Source organism: Strix uralensis, chromosome 1 (genome assembly GCF_047716275.1).
Source record: "Strix uralensis isolate ZFMK-TIS-50842 chromosome 1, bStrUra1, whole genome shotgun sequence".
NCBI classification, from domain to species: domain Eukaryota; kingdom Metazoa; phylum Chordata; class Aves; order Strigiformes; family Strigidae; genus Strix; species Strix uralensis.
This window is the reverse complement of record NC_133972.1, coordinates 96,002,741-96,026,201: the sequence shown is the minus strand read 5'-3', so window position 1 is coordinate 96,026,201 and position 23,461 is coordinate 96,002,741. Positions and strand designations below refer to the sequence as shown.

The 23,461-nt window shown below is 38.6% G+C and overlaps 1 protein-coding gene across 4 annotated transcripts in view; it reads right to left on the bottom strand.

Annotated features, from left to right (window-relative positions):
- The window catches only part of SEMA5A (semaphorin 5A), a 354,251-nt gene that overhangs the window by 117,959 nt on the left and 212,831 nt on the right, over positions 1–23,461 (bottom strand). For all 4 annotated transcript variants that reach the window (XM_074874592.1, XM_074874601.1, XM_074874608.1 and 1 more), the window contains 3 exons: positions 17,483–17,768; positions 12,831–12,966; positions 9,279–9,483 (listed from right to left, as the gene is read on the bottom strand). In XM_074874592.1, coding sequence (XP_074730693.1) covers positions 9,279–9,483; positions 12,831–12,966; positions 17,483–17,768 — 627 coding nt within the window. The remainder of the gene's footprint in view (positions 1–9,278; positions 9,484–12,830; positions 12,967–17,482; positions 17,769–23,461) is intronic.

The window sequence follows — 23,461 nt, the reverse complement described above, 5'->3', positions numbered from 1 at the left end:
CAGTAAAATCCATATGGAATCTTTTTGTGAATCTGTCCACAGGTTACAGGACTCTTCACACAAAGGCCACAGTATTTGGAATAACACATTTTCACATTTTGATGACTCTTACAAGTCACAGAACAAAGTAAATAAGGTATCTCTTTACTGAGAAATTTTTTAGCTTATGAAGATTTGCCATGTCCTATGACCAGAGCTGGGTAAACACAAGGGAAGAAAAATCCACAAATACTACTGGGGAAAACCCCCACTGACTACTAGCAGCACTGCTTATATTTGCCCAGTTGTAAACATTTAAATTTATTGAGGTTTACTGGGAAAAAGGCTGCATAATGAAGAAGCTCATAAAAGTTAACAAAAACAGGAGTTCAACAGAATATCCCATTTAACAGTTGCTTTAATGACAGCTCACACTGAGCATTGTACATATAATATCATGCTTGTGACCCAACTTTTTTTTTTTTTTTTTTTTTTAGGGTCAAAGATGAGTATTATGTAGGGTTTAGACTTTTTTTTCTCCCCATGATTTAACTATTCTATTTTCTTCTTTGGTTGGCAGAGGTTCATTGAGTAACTCTTATGCATGTCCACCCTAAATGAAAGGCTTTTTAAAAGTAAAAGGCCTTGCAGAACATTCTAAAGATGTTCACAATGCTCGGCAACGTGCCAAGTTACCTAACCCTTTCTGAAAAGTTCTGATACAGCCAAGTCCTTTCAAAGGGAAGGCTTCCTCCCCACTTTTCTCAGAAAGAATCCTGAACACTAACTGTGTACTCACGCAAGAGTTACACAGTTGGTTCAAAGGTCAAACTTTGCCCCAAGACAAGACTAATTCCAATAGCTGTTTTCAAAATTAGGACCAAGCCTGTTGACTGGCACTGCACGCTACCAGGTGCAAAACAAGAGATTTATATATGTTTAGATGCTAATAGATAACTTAGCTTTGAAGACAGCAGGACACCTCCTCTTTCATTCGCAACTTCACGCTCTGTGCATTAGAATTATCTAATAATGACTGTAGGGGTTATCAAGTCCAGCTTCCCTGCCAGGAAGAAGAGGTGATAGTCCCAGAAAAAACTAGAAAGGAAGAAGTAAAGGCTATTTGGCCATTCTAAGTCTATAAGGTAGTCAAACACGATTTGAAAGTTCAGTGTCACTGTGATAAAGAGGAGCTGGTCTCTTTAACAGAAGGTTGAGACTTTGTCTCCAGCTCTTCACAATCTTTCCCTCCCTGGCCCAGGCATTAGTCTCGCTCCCATGCAAGCGGAGCCAGCTGTTCTTCAGCCAGTAGCTGGTTCTTGCAGAAATTCTGACTTCCAGCGGTGGCACAGAAGTGCACACACCATATGTTCTTTGGACATTTATTTATAGTTTTTATCTGATAGAGCTGGGCAATTATAAAGACATAATGATAATTTGTGAACAGAAAAAAGGGCTTCTCCTATTTAAATTTTTCCCAGGAGAGAGCGGAATACAAATGCCATCTACTTGCAGCAGGCAATTCACGAACATGCTGCCTAAAATGCGAACAAACTATATGAGCAAATATCAGCAACAAACTAATCAAAATCATGACCTATTTATGGGTTGATTATAATAACAAAAAATGACTACAAATAAGTGGAGGGTAATTTGTTAACCAAATAAAGTGCTGTGATTCTCACATATAAATTGCTGTCAATGAATAATTTAACCAGCCCTAGTTAAAGCCATCTATTTATTAAGAAACCTCTTTAGCACTCTCCAACTGGAGCTGACAGAATGATTTATATCTACACACGGTGATAAAGCCAAGGGAAATCTGTAATACTGGACATTTTAAATGCTGGGTTTGATTCTCTAGAGCTCTATAGTATCATTTATAACTATGTAGCCTGGACGTTAGACATGACCATTCTCATTTGGTAACATTTTAAAGCCACTTTGCCCAGTACAGATGACACAATACACAAGGCAGTGGCAAATCAACATTTCTGACTTTAAATAACATGGTAAAACAGCTATGGTTTACACTATCCTTCGTTGTCTTTAAAGATATTCTACATGGAAAATAACATAAATATTCTAGCAGGAATATAGCAAGCATTCTTAGTAACATTAGCATAAATCCCAGAGTGAACATTAGACTCTTGAAGACAAAGCCATGCAATCTTTTAAATCTTTTTTCAAACTTCACAGCAAAACTCTTCCTGGAAAGATTAATAATATAAACAAAGTATTCATTCAGCTAAGGTGAATGAAGTAGTGGTCATTGCAAAAGGAGCAGAGAATTAGGTTATTAATTTTACAGTTTACTGCTTGATTTTTCTTAAAGCAAATGTTCAAGATCATCATGTTGCTGTTAGGATTGGTGTCTTCTAACATGTACCAGTTTTAGACAGCAGAGTAACTGATGATTGTCCTTGCTTCAAGCCTCTTACAATGACATTGCATAAGGCCAGGAGGATAACAAGTTTCAGGGAAGTAGTTTTAAAACCATTGCAGGGGTGCTTTACAACTGTGTAAAAGGACACTATACCTTTGTCAAGGAAAGGCACAAGAAACAAAGCAATTCTGTTTTCTGTTACAACGGAGAGAAATAGTTTTAAAACGTGACAACTGCCTGCCACAGTGTACATGCCCCATTATCCATCTGCACTCTGATTTACCTGTTTCTCTGTTTTTGAACTAGAAAGTATTAATACATACAAAGTATCAATACATACAAATAGATACCTATCACTTTGACACTTGACTTGTGACTCAAATTACAACCTCTTTGATCTTTATTATTATTGCTTTTATATTGTAATTTCTAGTCTAAAAAGGTGCTTCTCAAAGTAAGAGAAAAATCTAGCTCCTTTCTACAAAAATTATCTACAGATTACTTCTAATAACCTCAACACACTTGATATAATACAGTCAGAAATAGCAACAAATTGGAAAAAATGCAGTCAATTTAGGCTTTGTTGCTCTCTTCACCATGTATGAAATGCATATAAGCATATATTTTTACTTATAATTTTAAGGTTGGTAACTTAACATGTACTACATATATTATGACACCATGCACATAAAACTGTGAAAGCTGCACACTTTGATCAGAAGCTGTAGTCTGCCAGGAAAATGACAATATTTCATCTGAGATTTCTTACCAAAAACATATACACAACTTTTTTTTTTTTGTTAAGACCTTGGGGTTGTTCCCTAGCAAAAAGTGTGGCATACTGATTACAAAAACAAAAGGAAAAAGAACTCTAACAAAAATCACAGTGGAATCAAATTGTGCACTACTTTGCTTCAATTTACTCCCATCTAGTATGACAAGCACCAGAAATACAAACTGTTTTGATAGCATTTCCAAACTGAGTTTCATGCATACTTCCAAATCTGTTCATGAGGTTGTGAGTAGTTTCTGAATAATCTAGAGCACTGAGGCTTCATGAGAAAAATGTTACATTTGTGGAGATTTACTACCTGTTATAACCTTTCTAAAGGCAAATGTTTGAAAAATCAGTCTGCATTTTCAAAAAATATCTTTTGAAATTTCTTTGTGAAACCTCTCCACTTCTTCGTAACAGTTGCTGTATGTGTTTCATTAGAATTATTTTTATCATTACTGTCTGCATTGCTAGAGAATAATGATAATTCCTCCCTCTTAAGAGGGAGGAAAACCACTTTCTAGAACTTTTTGGAAAGGGAAGTTCAAAACCTGTTGTAACATCCTCCAGTCACCTTTAAGCCTCAGATAAAACCTGGCTTTATGGCATAAAAATTCAGGTTCAGTTCAGTGAACAACCCACCCAGACACATGAAATGTAGCCAACAATAAATCTTTCTTCAGGTTTCATACTCTATTTGTAAGTGAGCCATACCCAGCTTCATCAATGCTAAACTATAAATCCCAATAATCAGGATCCACCACTGGGCATATACCCTTTCTACTCAGGATATTGAGGAAAAAACCTCTGTCCACAGAGGGGACATATGCTGTCCAGTGGGACTGAAGAACAGAGAAAACATGGGAATTTTTCCAAGTAATTTTTAAAATATGTCCTTCAAGTTTCTTTTCAGACAGTGCAAATATTACCTTTTCTGAACTCCCAAGAAACAGCAACCAGAAACTGTTTTTAGAATACTCTCAAACTAGACACAATACCAAATAATTTTCTTGTTCATTCTACTAAATCAACACATTTTGCAACAGTCCTCTAAATAAGGGCTACTTCCTCTTGCAGCATCCTGTTTTCTGAAAAACACTTTGAAAACCTTTTGATATTGCCAAAGTTTTTAACTATGGAACACCTGGGCATTCAAAATGAAAGGGAGAAATAAAAGGGAGAAAAAAGATGGGAGGGGGAAAAAAGGGACAAAAGGGAAGGAAACAAAACTATGGCACATATAGCACCATTTTGCTTGGATTTTCTTCTAATGAAGCAGTCTTTTAAACTTGAAAAGTTGTCAGAATTTTGGGTTGTTCTCTAGCTTGCTCCGCTTGTAACTTATTATTATAGGTGATTTTTAGTTCAGAACTTCTGTGAATGCTTTCCTTGACTTTCGTTTCTGAATCACTGAAAATTGTTTTAGGGATCTCTGCCTGCATAAAGCCAGCAGCACTGCTGTAGCTCTAAGCAACAGAAACTGTGCAGGAATTGATATATCCCTTCATTCCGTGCTAGAAGTGAAAGATTAAGATGTGTTTCCAAAGTACTAAAGTATATTTTTGATATGAGTAGTAGCTGTTAAATCCCAGCACATTGGACTTTCCTACCAGAATGATAACTTGGCAAAGGTTTAGGAAATGAAGACTGTTGACACAGCATATTAATGCATTTGTTTGCTTACTCCCAGTCTCTCCTCAAGTAATATCGTATCTATTTAAGGTTTAACAAAATTAGATTACACTTTTATACTGTCAGGGTTATTCTCCTCTGTAATATTTGTAATCTAATAACAGGGTGGATAGGTAAGTGAATGTGAGGGGAGGAAGAGAGAATTCTCTCTTAACTACCGCCCATCTGCTTCAAAGAATGGGATTTTTGCTTTGAGTAACAAAGACAGCAGAGCATTCATTTGTATTCAATCCAACCCATATGCCTACCTTTCCACTGAATCAGCTTTGTGCATTTTAAAAGACAATGTTTGAAAGAATGTTGCAATGAGTTATAACTACAAAAGTTATGCAGAGTACAACTCACACAGCATGGGTTGTATGCATCCCGCTTTACACCACTAGGTGTACATTGCTTACTGCCTGTACTTACGTTAGAGTTGAATGCACTTTCCTTTCGGCAGCAGAAAGTACAATGACTTCTATTATCACAGGGTTGAGTGAAAATGTAATTTAACCCAACCAATTTGCACATTGTACTGGCATACAAAAGACAAAGATAATTTAGGTTGGGAGGGACATCAGGAGGTCTCAAGTCCAACCTTGGGCTCAAAGTACAGACTGGGTTGCTGTCTGGTCTTGAAAACCTCCAAGGATGGAGACTGCACAACCTCTCTGTGAAAACTGATCCACTGCTTGACTGTTCTGAGCGAAAAAGTTTTTCTTTATATCCAGTGTGAAACTCTCTGACTATTGTCTCTTGTCTTCCCACCATGCACCACTGTGAAGAGCCTGGCTCTGTCCTCCATGTAAACTCTCCATAGGTATTTGCAGGCTGTTACTAGGCCCACCATGGACCCTTCTCTCCTCTAGGATGAACAAGCTCCCCCAGCTTCTCCTCCTAGGGCATGGTGCTCCAGCCTCCAACAGAAGGTGGCTCTCCGCTGAATTTGCTCCATTTTATCAACGTCCTTGTATTGAGGGGAGGTTAAAACTGCATGTGGTCTAAAGCGTGTTGAGTATATGGGGATAAGCTCTTCTGATCTACTTCTCTAAGCTCTTCTAAGCTCTTCCAAGCTCTTCTAAGCTACTTTTAAGCTCTTCAGATCTACTGGCTATGTTCCTGTTAATACAGCCCAAGACACTGTTGGCCTTCTTTACGGTGAGGGCATGCTCTTCGCTCATGTTCAGCAGAGCTGTTTCCTAGACAGTCAGTCCTCAGTCTCAATCATTGCATAGAGTTAGTCTTTCCCACATTTGGGACTTCATATTTGCACCTGTTGAATTCCATGAGGTTCTTGCTAGCCCATCTTTCCAGCATGTCTAGGTCCTTTGGACAGCAGCACTGTCCTCCAGTGTAACTACTGGTACCCCAGTCTGGTGTCATCTGCCCGCATGATAAGAGTGCACTCTTGTTGCCTCCTCCAGGTCACTGATTAAAATGTTAAACAGGACAGTACTCTGTTCCTTACCACTTGTATACACCCCATTAACAACTACCCTCTGAGCCTGACATCCAAGCAGGTTTTATATATCCAGTTGTCCACCCATACAGATCATATATCCTAATTTGGATTTATAAATATTGTGGGAGATGGTACCAAAAGTCTTGCTGAAGTTGAGGTACTACTCTCTCCTCATGCATAAATCCAGTCATTTTATCACAGAAAGTAATCAGGTTGGTCAGGTGTTGGAAACCCTTGGGAAATCCATGCTGAATGTTCCAAAACACCTTCTCCATCACACATCCACAGAAGTGTGCTCCAATGATGTGCGCTTCTTAATTTTCCCAGGGACTGAATGCAGACCAGCCTGTTGTTCTCCAGACCATTCCACTGGGTTTTTGAGGGTCGAGCATTGTGGCAAAAAATTATCTCCAAATTTAATTTGTCACCACTTTTAATAATGCAAGAAAATTAAATTAGAAAAGATACGATAATGACAACCTCTCTCGTCTGGTAGTAACTGTAACCCCACTCTTCCACCTCTTCCAGACATACACATGCTTTATGGTGTTAAGAGCTTGAGGCAGATGACATTGTATGTGGGAGTAAGGCTGGACACTAGAGGAATTCAAAATTATTACACTTAGTCTGCTTCCAAAGTTATTGTTTATTTTCAAAGTTAAGGCTGCTGCCTTTTAGTTTCTGTTGTTTACAGAAGCAGTGGTGTTTTCTCAGTAATCTTTTATCACATGCAGTTTAGGATGCAAACTCAATGCTAACTGCTCCACAGCTTCTACAGAAGCAAATATAGGAACATGAAGAACTAAGATGCTGCATCATTACCAATATCATGAAATTAAAATTATGACCTGCACCTCAAAGAAGGTAAAAAACTGCCTTTCTCCTCAAATCATAAGATTTTAAGTAAATGACACTGTTATTTGCTGTCTTGGGATTTTTAAACTACCTGTATGCACTGTAGATAATGTATTTATATATAAACGTGGTAATTTCAAAATCTACCAAAAAGATAATTTTTCTGAAAAGTGAATATTAATATTTCTTGGAAAATAAAGCTTAGTACTTATACTCAGTTGGGGCGGAGTGGAGAAGAAACCACAAAATCCACTGCAATTCAGTGAAATAGAAGTGAAATTGAATTGGCTATTTCAGGAAAACTTCAAGAATACAATAATGTAACCTGGGGGGGTTTATTATATGGTTTCTCACACTTATAAAACATACACTGTGTGATTACATAAAAGCATGTGCTAGAGTCAGACTAAAGATTCAGCTAAGGTAGTATCCATGAATGACCAAAGCCAGAGGTACAGAGAACGAAAGTGGAAGGCAAGCATACATCATAAAAAGTATAGGAGCAGTATCTTTCTACCAGCAAGAAAGATGCATGAAAAGAACCTAGAATCTTTACTGATGACAATTTATTAATGAACTATGAAAAGTAAAGCTTTAGATCCTCACTTACTGAATCAAACATAAAAGGCAACACAGTAAGGGAAACTGAAGACAATCAGAATTATGACAAATGGCAACATTCTTGGTGCTGCCATTATAATGTAAATATCCCACAATGCAGTGATAGTCTCTTCATATAAAAATATTCAGTACATGTTTCTGTAATTCAGTTTCTGTCAGGAGACTTCTACAATACAAACAGCATTTAGCATTGGCATGATTTCACTTCAAATGCTATGATTTACCAACCAGTGGGCTGTTTTGACTAGAATTAGTCAAATCCGAGCACAGTTTTAACTTATTAAAAGCTTTTATATTATTGCCTGTCTTTCAAGAAGCACAATGAGAAAGCTACAAGGATAATATGCAGAGAAATACTGTCTCACCCGAATGCGGCAAATTACTATAAAACTTCTTCAGACTCAAAAGAAGCAATCTTCTCTGAAAAATGGTATCATATTTTTAAGGGAAAATAAAATCATATATTGGATCACAATGCGTATTTTTCTTGGGCTCTTGATAAATAAGTTATAGAATATACAATTGTCATTAGTAAATCATAATTTTAGGAATTAAAAGGATTGATCCAGTTTCTACTGTATCAATCACAATTTTGGAATGTACTTCATAGATTGCAAGATCAAATAAATAAGATTAGGATTTCTTTTTTCCCTCTGGTTGATCAACAGATTCTTTCCCTAAATTTATTGTATTTGGTGCCTACTCACTGTGAGACTATGCACATTAATAAACAATTGCTTTGATGAGCTATTGCCTACTAATGTGCATAGGACTAAGTATTTAAGAACTACCCTAAATTTTATGCCATAAGGCTCTCAACAGTTTATTCCAACCTAGTATTTCAGTCTCAGCTGGGGACATCCTTGTTCTGCAAAAACTGTTCTCTGACACCCTCTCTATTTTTAAGAAGCTTGAAATTTTGAACCAAGAAAGCAATATTTCTAACCAAGGCAATTTTAGGTGGAGGATTATTTTTCTTTCATTGCTAAGCTCACATATAAATGGGAAATAATAAGGCAGGGTGTAAAACTGCATAATGAATGACTTAAAAATGAGTCGAAAAGGAAGGATAATAAAATATTTGTGAGCAAAAAAGTCAGAAATAGCAATAGCAGTAATTGCATTTGCCATTTGTAGAGTTACTTCTATCTCAGAGGATCCTAAACTATCTTATCTTTGTGAGATTGTACCCTGAAGTACATAAAAAGAATAAAAGACAGAGAAACTTGCGAAGTCCTGTTTGTAGAATTTCCAACCCTTTGCTTCCTCAAGAGTACGTAGGCTTCATACCTTCAAAGCCAAACAGGAAACGGACACCATAATTTGAGTTCACAACATGATACAAAGACATTGCAGACTGCTGAATTCATCTACTCAGAAAACATAGAAGGTAGAATTAGTGCTGTCAAAGAGGCAAAGCTGTTGTTCAAGGTGCACTACGCATATTTCATAACTGATTCACAGAACATTAAAACTCATAGACCTCATAAACTTTTGCAGTTATCACAGCAATGCAGAGTTCATACCTGTGGCAAGATAGATGATATGAAAAAGCATGTCCTTGCCCTGCACGACATCCACAACCACATGGGAAAATCGGCTGTTGTCTTCCATGAAGTAAGGAATTGGAATAACTGGTTGAACAACCTCATGCATTAAGAAGAATTTTTGAGCATCTTGAAGATTTCTCTCAGTCAGATTTACATACAAACCCTGGTCCATGGTGCCACACTGTAAACACAGAGAAGTAACATTACTATATGCATCAACAATAACAACAGATTTACTCTCTGATTTACAGCACAAGAAAATAAAAACCAAGTGTATATGTTGTAGTGACACTGTGGAATTCCACTTTCAGGTCTCATTTTGGTGCTGACCAGGCTGTCCACACAGTGACTGAGGAAGCTCCGCTTTCCTGAGGCAGTACTATGGAGGCTCCCTAACTCTGAACAATATGGGAGGGCACCAGACTGACCACCACAAGTGGGCTATAGTAATATTTTGCTATACCCTATGTTCACAGGGCAGGAAGGAGAAAGACTACCATCCAACAAACCACAGAATTTTCTGACTAGTTTTCTTTATAATTTACACAGACACAGTTCTAAAGATAACAAATTTTCAAAAGAAATCCCATGTCCCACCATAGCCCAGGTCTGACAAAAATCCCAGGTGACAGCACCACACAGAGTTTTAGCAGCTACTTCAGACCCCCTATTTACTAGCCAAGAATGGACAACGCAGAGCTCTAACTATAAAGTGTTATCCACAGCAAAGACATTTTTGCTTTGGAACTGACTGTATTTTATATCTGAAAACTGTACTCTTTCCTTACAGGAAAGCATTCACTAATTGCACACACAAATTTCAACCACAAATAAATGAAGCAAAATAACTGGCAGTTAATTTTAGCATCTTTGTTTAAGTCTTCAACAGGACACAAAACAGAAAGCTGAATATGTAAACATCCACATTTACTCATGCATAATTGCATCAGAGAAGTAAATCAATACTTCACAACATTTATCAAATATGCTGGTGATGTGAAAGACATACCTAAGTCATATTTTTTTGCTCTATTCTACTATGTCATAAATTATGCCATGAATTACAGCATGAACAAAGTAATACAGTGTGCAAACACCTAACAGTTATTTTTTCATTACTGCCATGCTTTCAGTCTGAAATTAAGTGATCATTCCAAATCCAAAACTCAAATAAATAATTTCATAATGAGAGATCATATGATGAGGAAAGACAGTTAAGCAACTGGCAGGAAACAATTACTTGCTCTGTGAGCACCCTGCATGACATGCCAGTGAAAAAAATAAACCATGCCAAAGAAGAATTTCTCTGAATCTATCAAACAGGGAAGATTCCAGCTGGAGCGCTCCCGATACACTGAAATACACATGGTCCTTGGTCTTAGGATGGAAATTGTCCTGTGTAAAGAGAAAAGCAACAATCTCTGGGGAAAACCAGTGTTCCTCAAAACTGAGACTCCGATAGTATTCTAATCTGGAAAATACTTCATCAATATAATTCAGTCTTGGCAACACAATGTCTGATGTAACTATTACTACATAGCAGCAGCCTTCTTTCAAATCACATAGTTCTGTCTGTTATTGCTGGGTAGGTAAATACTGTGAGGATAAATCTACTGCTGAGACTACACAAACAGAACTCCTGATATTTTATCGTAAGGACTCTACAAAAGAAATGTCCTTCCGTCTGGGAAGGAAACTAGTGACTCAGCCAATGAATATATTCCATCTATGTGAACTATGTACTCTAAAGCACCATCAAGTTAAATAAAAGGGTTACACCTAGCTCTAAGCATTAGACTAGCTTCTGGTATACACCGCTGCTGCAGTTACGGAGCAAGAAATCTAACAGAAAGTTCAACAGAACGAAAGATAGAACCTGCAAAAGAACAGAAGTTCGACATCACTAATCATACCTAGAGAGCAGTTAATGACAATTGGCTTTAATACTGCGTGTAAAAGGCCACGTTACAGCTTTTAACACTAGCATGGGCCTACAAAGCTGTTGCTCAATGAGATACGATACAACAGTTACCACTGTTGTAAACTGGATGAAATAACAGCCATATTAAAATCAGCCAAGCGATCCAAGCAAGAAATTTCTTCAACACCTCAGTCCTGACTGGGATTTAGAGATGAGCACCAACAGTAGAGACTTAAACTGTTTTACACAGCCACCAGGCTGTCACCTTTGTTTGTATGTACCATTCTGTATGGGTGCTCTCACAATAATTATCAACACATTAATACAAGATCTGTAGGGAGAGGTTAATAACTTCTATTGGACTTGCTCACCTAGTCAGAAAGAAGAAAAGGTTTTTACATACAGGTCTTTCTTTAGGCTTTCTTCTTCAAAAATTTAGCCTCACTTAGATCCTCTTACTGTCACTATTTTGACAATACAAATATTTCTACAATATGTAAAAAGCTATATACAAATATAGCCCTCTTCTGCTATGTGGCTTACTTAAATGTGTCTTATCACTTGGGGCTAATGCCAAACGTAGTATTTAGGAAAGGTAATGTGGCTTTGGCCTGTAACTCAGAGCAAATTCAGTGCCTTATTTTCCTTCATTTGCATAAATCAGGAAGTAATTAAAATTACCTACAATCCCAAGTGGGTGATTCTGTTTCATGTTTGCAAAGATCTCATGACTCTTACAAGATAGGGAAGGCTGTTATAGGAGCAGCACTGAACTTGTGAAACTGCACTGAGATTAAGGGAAGGTGAAAGGTGGGTAAAGGTGAATACACTTAAGTATCTTGATGAAAAGCTATTGTAGTTAATCACTAAATTAATGCTGTTTTCCTTTCCATTTCCCTTGCTAGAATCTCACTAAAGTTGTCCTAGTAGGAGTGGTGACTATGCAGAAGAAGAAAACAATGCGTATGTGCTCACCTGAAATACCCTTTTCTTTTTGTAGAAAGTTCCACTGAGTGACCCACCTTGGACTAATTAGTTTTACACTGTCAGCCAACTGCAGATTATTACACCCTCTGAGGCTGACAAGCTCAAATGAGGGGCACACTATGTCACAAATTCTTTTAATCGGACTCTTAAGGGAATATGGACCACTTTGCACAGGAAAATATAAAAAATCCTGACCACTCCTCATTTACATCCCCCCACCTTCTTTTTTTCTGTCAGACCGTGTTCCCTTTTCAGGCTCTAAGAGCACAAATACAATGTAAAAGAGTATAGCAGTTTGATCATACTTCAGCCAGGAATTAATGTTACCTTGACAGGTAACTGTAGTGTTTCATTTTGACAGAAGATTGAAGTTAAGACTTTTTTCTTCTACCCTTCAAAGCACATCTGCTTTCCAACCCAAATTATTTCATGGAAGGATAAAATAAACTGTGTTGAAATACGGGGACCTCTTAAGCCTTTGTGTGTGTGTGTGTGTGTGTGTGATTTTTTTAAGATGTTAAGCTATAACATACTACAAAACTGGACTTATTTACCGTGAACCATACAGCACTTTGAAGAGAACTCATGTAAACAATTGTACTTCTCCCATGTATCTGTACCTGAAAATTAGGGTTAGGATTGGGATACGGAAGCCAAGCCGAACGAGAGTTTTCCTGGTATTTGAAGGGTCCATTAAAGGCCTGAGTTATGGCACTCAGGTTAAAAACACAAACTGCTGAGGCTGCTATGCTGTTCCTGCAAAATAAATACAAACATTAACCTAAGTAATAACATTAAGAAGTCCATTTGCTGAAAAATAAATAAAAATGACAATAACTCTCCAATTCTGCAGGTAATTAACAAAGCAGATATGATCAGCCAGAAGATGATATCTCAAGATATTGATATATTATGTGCTGATTTAGGCACAGACATTGGTTTTAAAATTTTTGTCAGCCTTGCCAAGTAGCTGGTGTGGGAGAAACTCAGAGCTTCCTACCTTCTGCTGCTGCTGTAATACCTCAAGGCTTTACTTCCACACATAATCACATGCATTAGGGACACCCTTCTTCTAGTTACAAAGTTCAGGATGAAATTATTCACAGGGCTCATTAATGTTTCTTCTATACAACAAATGGCAGCACTACTGAAGTAAGGATTTTCAATGTTTGGTACTATCTCTAGACCCTACAGAACCCCTGCTAAGACACCTCCACAAAAATCCTGTCTTCCAGGAGATGTTGCACAGCGATAAGAATGCAAGTTCCAGAAACCCATCAAGAGAAAACAACTTGGACTGCATACTTTACAAGATATCCTGGTAGAGGAATAAACAGAAATAAACAGCAGCCAGGCAAAACATACAATTTCCTGTTCTTGTCTTAAAAATGTGATATACGTGACAATAAAGTAATTCTGCACAGTATAAAGAATATAATCCAGTGACTATGAGAGCCTGTAATATGGAAAACTGCATTGTTCTTTTCCACACTTTGAGAAAAAAATTATAGATAATTTAGGTGGCAGTTGCACAAATTTCTATTGCAGGTAAAACTGCTGACAATTGATCCACACAGCATTCATTTTTTCTTTTTCTTTTTTTTAAACTCAGCCTGTAATTTACACAAGACTTAAGAAAGCCTACTATAGAAACTCCAAGATGATGGAAAGAAAAAATAACCCCAGGGGATCAAATCTACCAACAACTGAAAAAAAGAGTTAGGATATATGGATTTAATAGCAGGACAAAAGAGCAACTTGCTTTCTTATGCTTGTCACTCTTATTTCAAAGAAACCCCTAAACTTGAAGTCTCATGCTAACAATTTCTGCAGAATCAATTATCACTGGATTTGATAATTCCTTGCCTATATAAACTATCATTAAATGCAGCTCACTAATATTATTAACCATACTAATGTCTTCTTGAATTTCCTGAATTCCTTAAACGACATTAGACTCATGCTTATAGATTTTCAGATAGTCTGAAAGAAACAAAATCAGCTTCGTTATGAAGCAGTGGCTATAGTGGACTTAATAGTCAACCACACATAAAGGGTGCAGGTTTTACTATTACTCAGTCTTTATTGACAGAAATGCTTCAGTTTTTCCCAAAAGTATATTAAAGTATATTCACAGTATATTAAAAAAAGCATTAGGGTACAATAAAATCATTGCAATTCTGAAGATACTGAGACTGAAGAATGCTGAATGTGGTTCAGTAATATCTAATGGTGTTACACCAACAGAAAGGAATATGTTGTTCCCCCTCATGGGAAACGCTGGTGCTTCTCCACCGTCAGGTTGCAGGGCTGAAGGTGGATCATATGGGTTGTGCAGGTGTCTGTGAACAGGTGTTCAGCATGTGGAAGTAATCCTAAAGCTACACCATTTCAACAATATCCAAAACTTTAGTAGCAATATTTGATGGCAGAAACAAAAATAATTTAAGTGGAGTGTTGTGGTTTGAGCTCAGAGGGCAACTGAGCACCACGCAGCCACTCACTCCTCCCCTTCCCCTCCAGCACTGGGAAGGAGGCAATCAAAAGACCCAGGAACTGGAGATAAGGACAAGGAGGGATGACCCCATCCTTTAAGGCACAGGAAAACAACAGGCTTGTTAGGGAAGAAAAAAAAGAACATACATTTAATACAGACAGTAACGACAACATGTAACAGACAGAGTAGGACTGTGAGAAGCATTCCCACATCTTGAAAACACCTGCCCCCCACCCCTTCCTTCTTTCTGGGCTCAGCTTTGAGCCCAATATCTCTACCTCCCTGCCCAGTGGCACAGGGGACAGAAAATGGGGGGTGCAGTCAGACCTGCCACTTAGTTCACGTCAGGGGCAGGGGGGTGGGGGAAAACTCCTGGCATTCCTCCCCTGTTCCAGCGCGGTCCCCCTCTCACAGGAGACAGTCCTCCACAAACCAACTCCAACATGAGTCACTCCCACAGGCATGGGGGTCACCCTCATGTGTTGCAATCCTCCCAGCACCAGACTACAACAGCAGGGCCTTCTTCCCATGGGGTCCCAGCTTTCTTCGGGCACAGTCACCCGTCCCGGCATAGGGCCCCCCACAGCCTGTAGACCCCCATGGCTGGCAGGGCGGCGGCCCTGCCTTCTGACCACAGGATACAGGGGATTCTCTGCTCCAGCACACTTTACCTCCTTCTTCTCCTTTCTTCCACTGACCTCAGTATTCGCACAGATCTTCTCCCAACTTCTCCTCACAACTCCCACAACTTCTCCCAGGTTCCCCTTCTTAAATATGTTATCACAGAGGCGCACCCACTGTTGCTAATTGGCTCAGCCTTGGTGCAAAGGTGGGTCTGACTTGGAGCCAGGGGAGCTTCAAGAAGCGTCTCACAGGGACCCATCGCTGTAGCCCCCTCCCCTGCTACCAAAAAACCCCAGCCACTCACTCAAACCAGGACATGGAGCTATCAAAAAACCCCACCCCCAAACAGGTGTAATTAATTCCTCTTTGAATAGTCCATCTCTGTTGGACAAAACAATGCTGAGCTGCTGAGGAAGAAGGAAGTAGTAGCAAGGTTTCAAATACTGTCTATGTTCATGTGGCAAAGGTAGTCTTATATTAGCAAGTTCATTTTCAGAAGAGCCACGGTGTGCTGATGGCAGCCCTGATAGGGGGTTTTACTCATCCTCAGAAACTGTGGAATCTGTAGCACAGAAAACTCCATTATTCATCAAACTGTCAGGACAGCCCTTCTGAGAGAAGAGCATCGTTCCCCTTCCATGGGAAAAGCCCCGTGGACTTTTTGGAGCAGAATTCCTCCAGTCAGGCTTTCTGTGGCAGGAGCGTGTCAAGGCTGTTTTGACTTGTCATGAAAGATCATGTTGAACAGTGTATGAGCATGCCACCTGAGAAATACCTGCCTTCTATGATTTGAACTAGCTAGTAGGACAGACCAATGAAATGAAAATTTCTGATGAAAACAGCATCAAATTTCTGATCCCCAGTAGTCCCAAAGTCTCTACTATTCTCTTTAAAAAAGTAGCATTTAACTTCCCTACATTACTACATTGTGGGAACAGGGTTAAGCTCATCATCCGATGGCACAAGTCAGGAATCGTCACAGCCTGGTGCAAGCAGCCCCTCACTAGTCTTGCTCACAGACTGAGCTGCTAGCCCGGGGTGAGCCCAAGTCTGGAAGATGCCTAGATGTGTTAATAAAGGACCATATCAAAAGCATGAAAACTACCTTAAGCTCAAATTCATGCTCACTGTCTCAAATACTCAGGGATTATAACTTGTTGGCATTAATTTTCGACTGTTCCCACCTGGTTAATGGATATTTATAGAAGATAGGTATCCAGGTGTTTACAGCAGTAGTAAGGGGCACTAATCTATGTTTTAGGTGCCTAAGTACCTTTTGAAATTCTAGACAAAGCTAACTTACACAGCAAGACACCGCAAGCAAGCAAGAGAATCAGAAACCAAAATCTGAAACTCTGTTCTAATGGTCCAAACACTGGGCTGCACAGTCATAACACAGCCGTAACTCACTGAGCAACATATGAACTCTAGTTATCATGTTTAAAGTAACAAAGGACATTTCTGAGATGAATGTCTCTTTTTCCTAAGAGCTGAGCAACTCTTGATATCACGCTCAGAGTCTTGAGAGCTTTTATGTCCATCCAATATTTTAATATTTAACAGATTTTAATTTTTAAGACCAAATTGTACTTTTTTTAATTTTACCTTGTTGATTTAAAAGGTTCAGTTAAAATTAGATTAAATTCTTGATTTGACCCTCAAACTCACATGAGTATACATTAGGACTAATTTAAAACACGTAAGAGCATCTCTTATGCTCTTTTGGGTAAGGTGAGCTCCTCCTGACATGGTCAAATTACATCATGTCAAATTCATTATCATGTCACCTTACAATTATAAAATATTTATTTCATAAATACACAATGTATTTATATATTACAATGGTGTGCAAAATAAAAAATAATGTCTTTATAAGAATGTGTGAAAAAGATGACTGAGTAGTCTTAAACAAAACTGTCTCCCTGTTGTAAGGAAATATTAAGAATTCTTCCTTCTTTCATATGCCTTCAACAATTCATGTGGGAAACATTTGGAACTGACACTCATTCACAAGAGGACAGTGGATTGGGCAAAACAGTAGTTTGAATTTATGATGTTTACTTGGCATATGCAGAAGAGAGCATCTCAGAAGCTTTAGTTTTTACTGTCACAAATAGCAAGAAAATAAAATATAACATGAAATTTACTCACACATTAGTGGTAAAAATCCCATAGATCAAGTCCAATTCTGGCAGGAAGAAAGTGCTCTGTAGTTCATTATAGTAAAATGGAATTTCTCCAGGGCGAGAGCAGTTCAGCCGAGCTTTCATGAAGGTAGTCCAGGTGTCCTCCAGCACGAACTTGCCACCAATATCATTTTTGCACACCCGAGCAGCACGAGAGAAGACTGTTTTCCCACAGTCATGTTCCACTGCATTCTCCCGGAAGAAGAAGTAGGTAAAGTTCCCAATGTCATAAGATGACACAAAATTTGGCTCTGAAAATAACAGAAGAAAATATTATTTATCGCCTTCTTGTGATATATGCACTCATATTACATGGAAGTTGGATTTATCTTCAAGCACTAGATTTAGAAAAATATGCCTTTTATTATCTTTGAAGGGAATTGGCCCCATGACATCTGAACAGGCCAGCTCATGTCCAGCCCAGATTATGAGCTACATGAACATGGTTAGACAGACTCTCTGCTCTGGGTGCCTATTGCACATGACTGTGTTGGTCAGCCCTGGCCCAGCTCACTGTATTCTACCATCAAAAGCATAACTGAGTTTTAATTCTCCATATGGACATAATGTATTCTTACAGTGTAATTGCTTTATCTGTTGTGTTAACTCTCTTTCTGCTTTGCCACCACGCCATTATGCCAGATTAGCAGAATAACGGATGGTAACCGAGTGTGACTAAGAATGTGCTCAGAGGCTATAATGAAAAGAAAGAGAACGCTACAGAAGAGCATTTGATGGCAAGATAACTGCATTTCAGCCCTATCTCACTTAAAGCTTTTGATAGTATCAGAGTATTTTTTTTCTTTTTTCTAAAAAAAATATTTAAAACTGATCAAAGAAACTGACGGTGATGCAGGAGAAATTAGAGACTATACCCCAAAAAATCTAGAAAACAACAGATGGCAAAATTTCTTAAAAGAAAAAAAGAAACAGTAGATACCAAAGACAATAAACATGTGGCCCATTTCCCATAAGGATTACTGAAACTGAGGGAGAGTCCATGACCTTAAAAGAGATTGACAACCTGGTGAGTTCTTAAAGGAAAGACAAATTCGATACACAGATTTGTAGAGAAGAGCCCCACTTGTGTAAAGAACCATTACAGAACACTGGTGTCCCTCAGAAACAAGCAAAATTTGTTTTGGTTCTAAAATTTTATTCTAAAGTGGGAAAACAAAGAAACTAACAAAACTGTTTTGAAAACATCTATTGCGAGGAAACACTCCAAAGAAATTTAATAGGTAAACATTTCTTGACAGTACTATTGTATTGAAAAAAGCTGCTGTAAGTGAATCTAAGCATTTTGCAGGAACATGTCAAACCTGTCAAAACTTTTGAGGCAAACTAGAATGACAAGCAAGCTGGCATTTCCACGTGGCAGTCCAAACTCTGCCAGACAATTCTTCTCCAAAGATGGCCCAGCTCCCAGCTTATGTGGCCTCTTGTGCTGCTTCCCTCTCTATTTGCTATGCTGAGAGTCTCCAGGGCAGGTTTTTTGGCAGCAATGGTCATCAAGCTGCCTAGGATATTTGAATCTGAGCAAATATGATAGCGCTCTCACTCCTCCCTGTAACTTTCACTCATTATCATATTAAGCACTTTCTTGACATTAGTCCATAACACACCAGATTTTCCCCACACTCAGATCTGCACAGGTGTTTCTGCTGGAAGATAGCAACGAAACACTTTTGAGAACTTGTTGGTATCCTGAGCTCCCATAAGTTAGATAGTATGAGTGCATTTGTGTCTAAAAAAAAAAAAAAAGGCAAAATAGTTTGACAGGACTTGCTATAGAAATAAAGGTAAACTTGGATCGACAATATACGAGGAGCTAAACTATTAGTAATGTTTTTCCTATTAGAACCTCATATTTTCATTCCATGTGTGTAAAATTTCTATTGCAATAGGAATTTTGCTTCAAAGGCTTCAAAACCTTTAAACTTCATTATTTGAGTTTATAGATTTGTAGAAATGATTCTTAGTTGCTCATGAGCTCTCACTCTTTAAATATAACATGTAATACTGTTATACATTTACACACTGAACACTGAAACTGGAGAAGGCTGAAAAAAAGACCTTGCTTTTTAACATTGCTAATCTTTTTTTCTCCAAAAATGCACAGCTTTGCTGAATAGGTAACAGGGTAGAATGATATATAAGATTTAATTACAAGTATTAATGGTAAGATGACAAAAATATGTGGCTAAAAGTCACAAAATTGTATACCATCACATTCTAGACAGGTTAGACAGTTTTGGCAGGCATCAAATATTAAACATGTATCCAGAGATACTTGTATGCAAAGTTTTTTCTTATTATAAAGCCCAATTATGTTTCATTCATTCTCAATACAATTCAATTTTTTCAGCTCTATGGAACAAACTTGTATTTTTTTCACTAAAACATACTAGAAATAAAATCTTTTTAGGAATACCAGGCTAACTAAAAAAAAAAAATAACCCACTGTCCCTCATTATTCAACTTCAGTTTATATCCATACCACATACAGCCATGATTTATCTTAATCTGTAATGTACTTTCTTCCCTCGCTCTACACAATATCCTTTCAGATTGTTCTTATACTCATGGATGGAACTACTGTATATGGAAGAAAGAAAAAGCATTCACTAGTCTGAGTGTAACCTGGGCTACCTGTCCACCATACTTAGGTAAGGTCTTACTTACAGCAATATCCACTAAAGGTAGACATTAAGAAAAACAATCCACCTGAAATAGAATGAAAACCTAAAATTTGTGTTTGACTTTTTGTAGCCTATAACCCTGCTTGCTCTTTGAAATGATCTCAAAAATATCTCAACTGATTTAAGAAGATTCTACCTATTGTGCAAATAATATCAATTTGATCCACCCACAAAAGTATCCTGTAGAACCATTAAATACAGAGGCCCTGCCTTGCAATGAGGCCTGATGACGCTTCTTGCTGGAGGCCCACTGAAATAAAAAGGTCTCTACACTGGCATAATAGGATCTCACTGCAGAGCCAAAAACACTACTAGGAGCACTCAAAGTGTGTAGAATAATGAATTACAAATAAAATTTTCACAAACTGTAAGAATAAAAAAATATGAAATGCATTCAGAATGTTTTTAGGGTTCTTGAAAAATCCATGTCAATCTTTCAAGAGACAATATTTTAAAGTTTCACTGATAATCACAATACATGTATAAATAAAAACTAGTACTCATATTTCACAGATTCAAAACTGAGAAACAATATATACATCTGCAAACACCTATGCATATACTTTACTGATTATGAACTGATGAAAATGTGACCTGCTGTTGAAACTTGTGAAAACTGCTTTCATTAGCATGAAATGTAATAAACTCAGAGCTACCTAGGGGAATTCTGTGGATATGGAAGGATTATCGTGTCAGACTTTATTTATTTCATTTTCTCTTTGGGAAAAGTGAACTGAATCACTTCAAAGCTTCAAAGGAAAAAGGAGATTCCCATCTAGGAAAAATTAGTTCATATGTTTCCAGATATTGTGCTGTGAACTGCTATTTGTTGACATGGAGGTCTTCCCATAAAAGTTTTTCATGGAACAAACAAAGTGACTCTATTGTTTCCTGCTGAATTTGCAAATAGTTCTGGAAGGGTAAACACATTCCATTTGTGAATTATTAGATCACCACAAGTGCAAGGATGTGACAAGGATACAGCTAGTATGGAACAACGTAAGAATGTCAACCTGTAATAACCACGAGTATTGTATATGACCTTTATGGGTTTTTAAATATTCAATTTATAGATGCGTCAGGCTGACTAGACCTTCCCAAATTAAATGGAGCCAATGGAATCAGGAAAGCAAGAAAATGAGTTTGTCAACATGACATGACAAAGATCTCCAGCGTACACCATGAAGCAGTGCTACACAGATACACAAGCCCATGCACTGAAAGCACTAGGTGGAGAATTAGTGCTGCCTCGGGACAAACACTCTGTAGTGTGCTATTTCTGAAGTTTTCTTACTCAGCACAAAGCCTGGAAATCTTTACAGTTTCCTTCATAAAGCAGCATGACTATCCTGCAAGGACATTTTGCCATAGACTCTTCTAAGTTATTGCAAAAAAGATAACTGAACTGTATGAAGTCAAGATAGCGCTTCAATCTGAAATAATCATCATATCATACAACCATAGAATGGTTTGGGTTGGAAGGGACCTTTAAAGATCATCTAGTTCCAACCCCCCTGCCACGGGCAGGGACACTTTCCACTAGATCAGGTTGCTCAAAGCCCCGTCCAACCTGGCCTTGAACACTTCCAGGGAGGGGGCAGCCACAACCTTTATGGGCAACCTGTTCCAGTGCCTCACCACCCTCACTGTGAAGAACTTCATCCTTATATCTAATGTAAATCTACCCTCTTGCAGTTTAAAACCGTTGCCCCTCATCCTATCACTACACTCCCTGATAGAGAGTCCCTCCCCATCTTTCCTGTGGGCCCCCTTTAAGTATTGGAAGGCTGCTGTAAGGTCTCCCCGGAGCCTTTTCTTCTCGAGGCTAAACTACCCCAACTCTCTTGCCTGTCACCACAGGGAAGGTGCTTCAGCCCCCCAATCATCTTTGTGGCCTCCTCTGGATCCGCTCGAGTAGGTCCATGTCCTTCTTATGGTGGGGGCCCCAGAGCTGAACACAGTGCTCTAATAATCTAATTGTTTTTCTAATGGCTGGAGACAAACCTATATTTTCTGGGAAGCATGGCCTCTGCTCTTAATGAAAAGGCACTTACTAGCAAGAGACAATGCGTCCCTTTAGATTATTCTCCCTTTCCACCCACCCAGGGAACTTGAAGACCAAAGAGACCAAGTCCACACTCACTGCCACGGCCACACACTGATGCTGTCTGATAGTGCTGATTGCTCCTGTAGGGACTGGCTGCAGCTCTGCCGCGCAGCACAGGCCAAAGCTGCAGCTCAGAGAATGGCATTCCTGTATCATGAAAGAAAGGGTGCACTGCATGCCCTGGGAAGCGGTGTAAGGACAGATCAGGGGATTCAGGAGTGTAAAGCTTACTGGGAATGGGATGGGGCACTCTGGAGGGCAGAAGGAGCCAAAGGGTGCAGCCCCACCTGTACTGCCTCTTGTTAACAGTGCATAAAGCAAACTTCTCCCTGAGTCACACCCAGGTTTTCACTGGCAAAGCAGTAGCTGGAGTTGTCCAAAACAAGGCTGGGAAGTGAGCCAACAATTAAGCAATATGGATGAGCAAGGGTGCTGTGTGTAAGCTTACTTCCTGGACCTTTTTTATTTAGTGCTGTAGATGTAGTCTAAGTGGGTAAAAGGATGAGAGGAACTGTACAAAAACTTCCTCTGGGAAAAGCAATGGGAAACGGGAGCCTGAGAGAGTTCTGAGAGAGCGAGCATCTGAAGCAGTCCTGGCCTCTTCTCACTTCCTGAGCTTTGGAGCAAGAAAGTTGGCTTGTGCTCTTTACTTTCTAAAACTCCACATCCTCTGAAGTAGAATAATATGACTTAATTTACCTAGTTAGTGGATGCTACTGTTTCCAGAGTGAACCAAATGACAGGGAATGATCTGTCTTTCTGGAGGTAACAGCAATTAACCTTAAGGATTATAAGGTCCAAAGCCTACTCTGAGCAAGAAAGAGCTGTGATTTCCACTGACTGTCCCTGTGAGAAGTAACCACTCACATCTCAAATGTGATGCATTCAGAGACACGATCAAAAGTGAAATTAGCCCCTGAAATGTGAAAATAAAGCTAAAATTAGAAGTTTGTCAGATCTAGACACAGATCAGATTATATATATACACAAAATAAGACACACACATAGATATATGCATGCATAATATATTAAAAATCAGAAGTCTAGATACTGGTCTAATGCCAAACAACATCTGTCTGGAGCTTGTTCACTGACCTCACTAGATCGGTGAATCACACCGTCATACTGTTGGTCT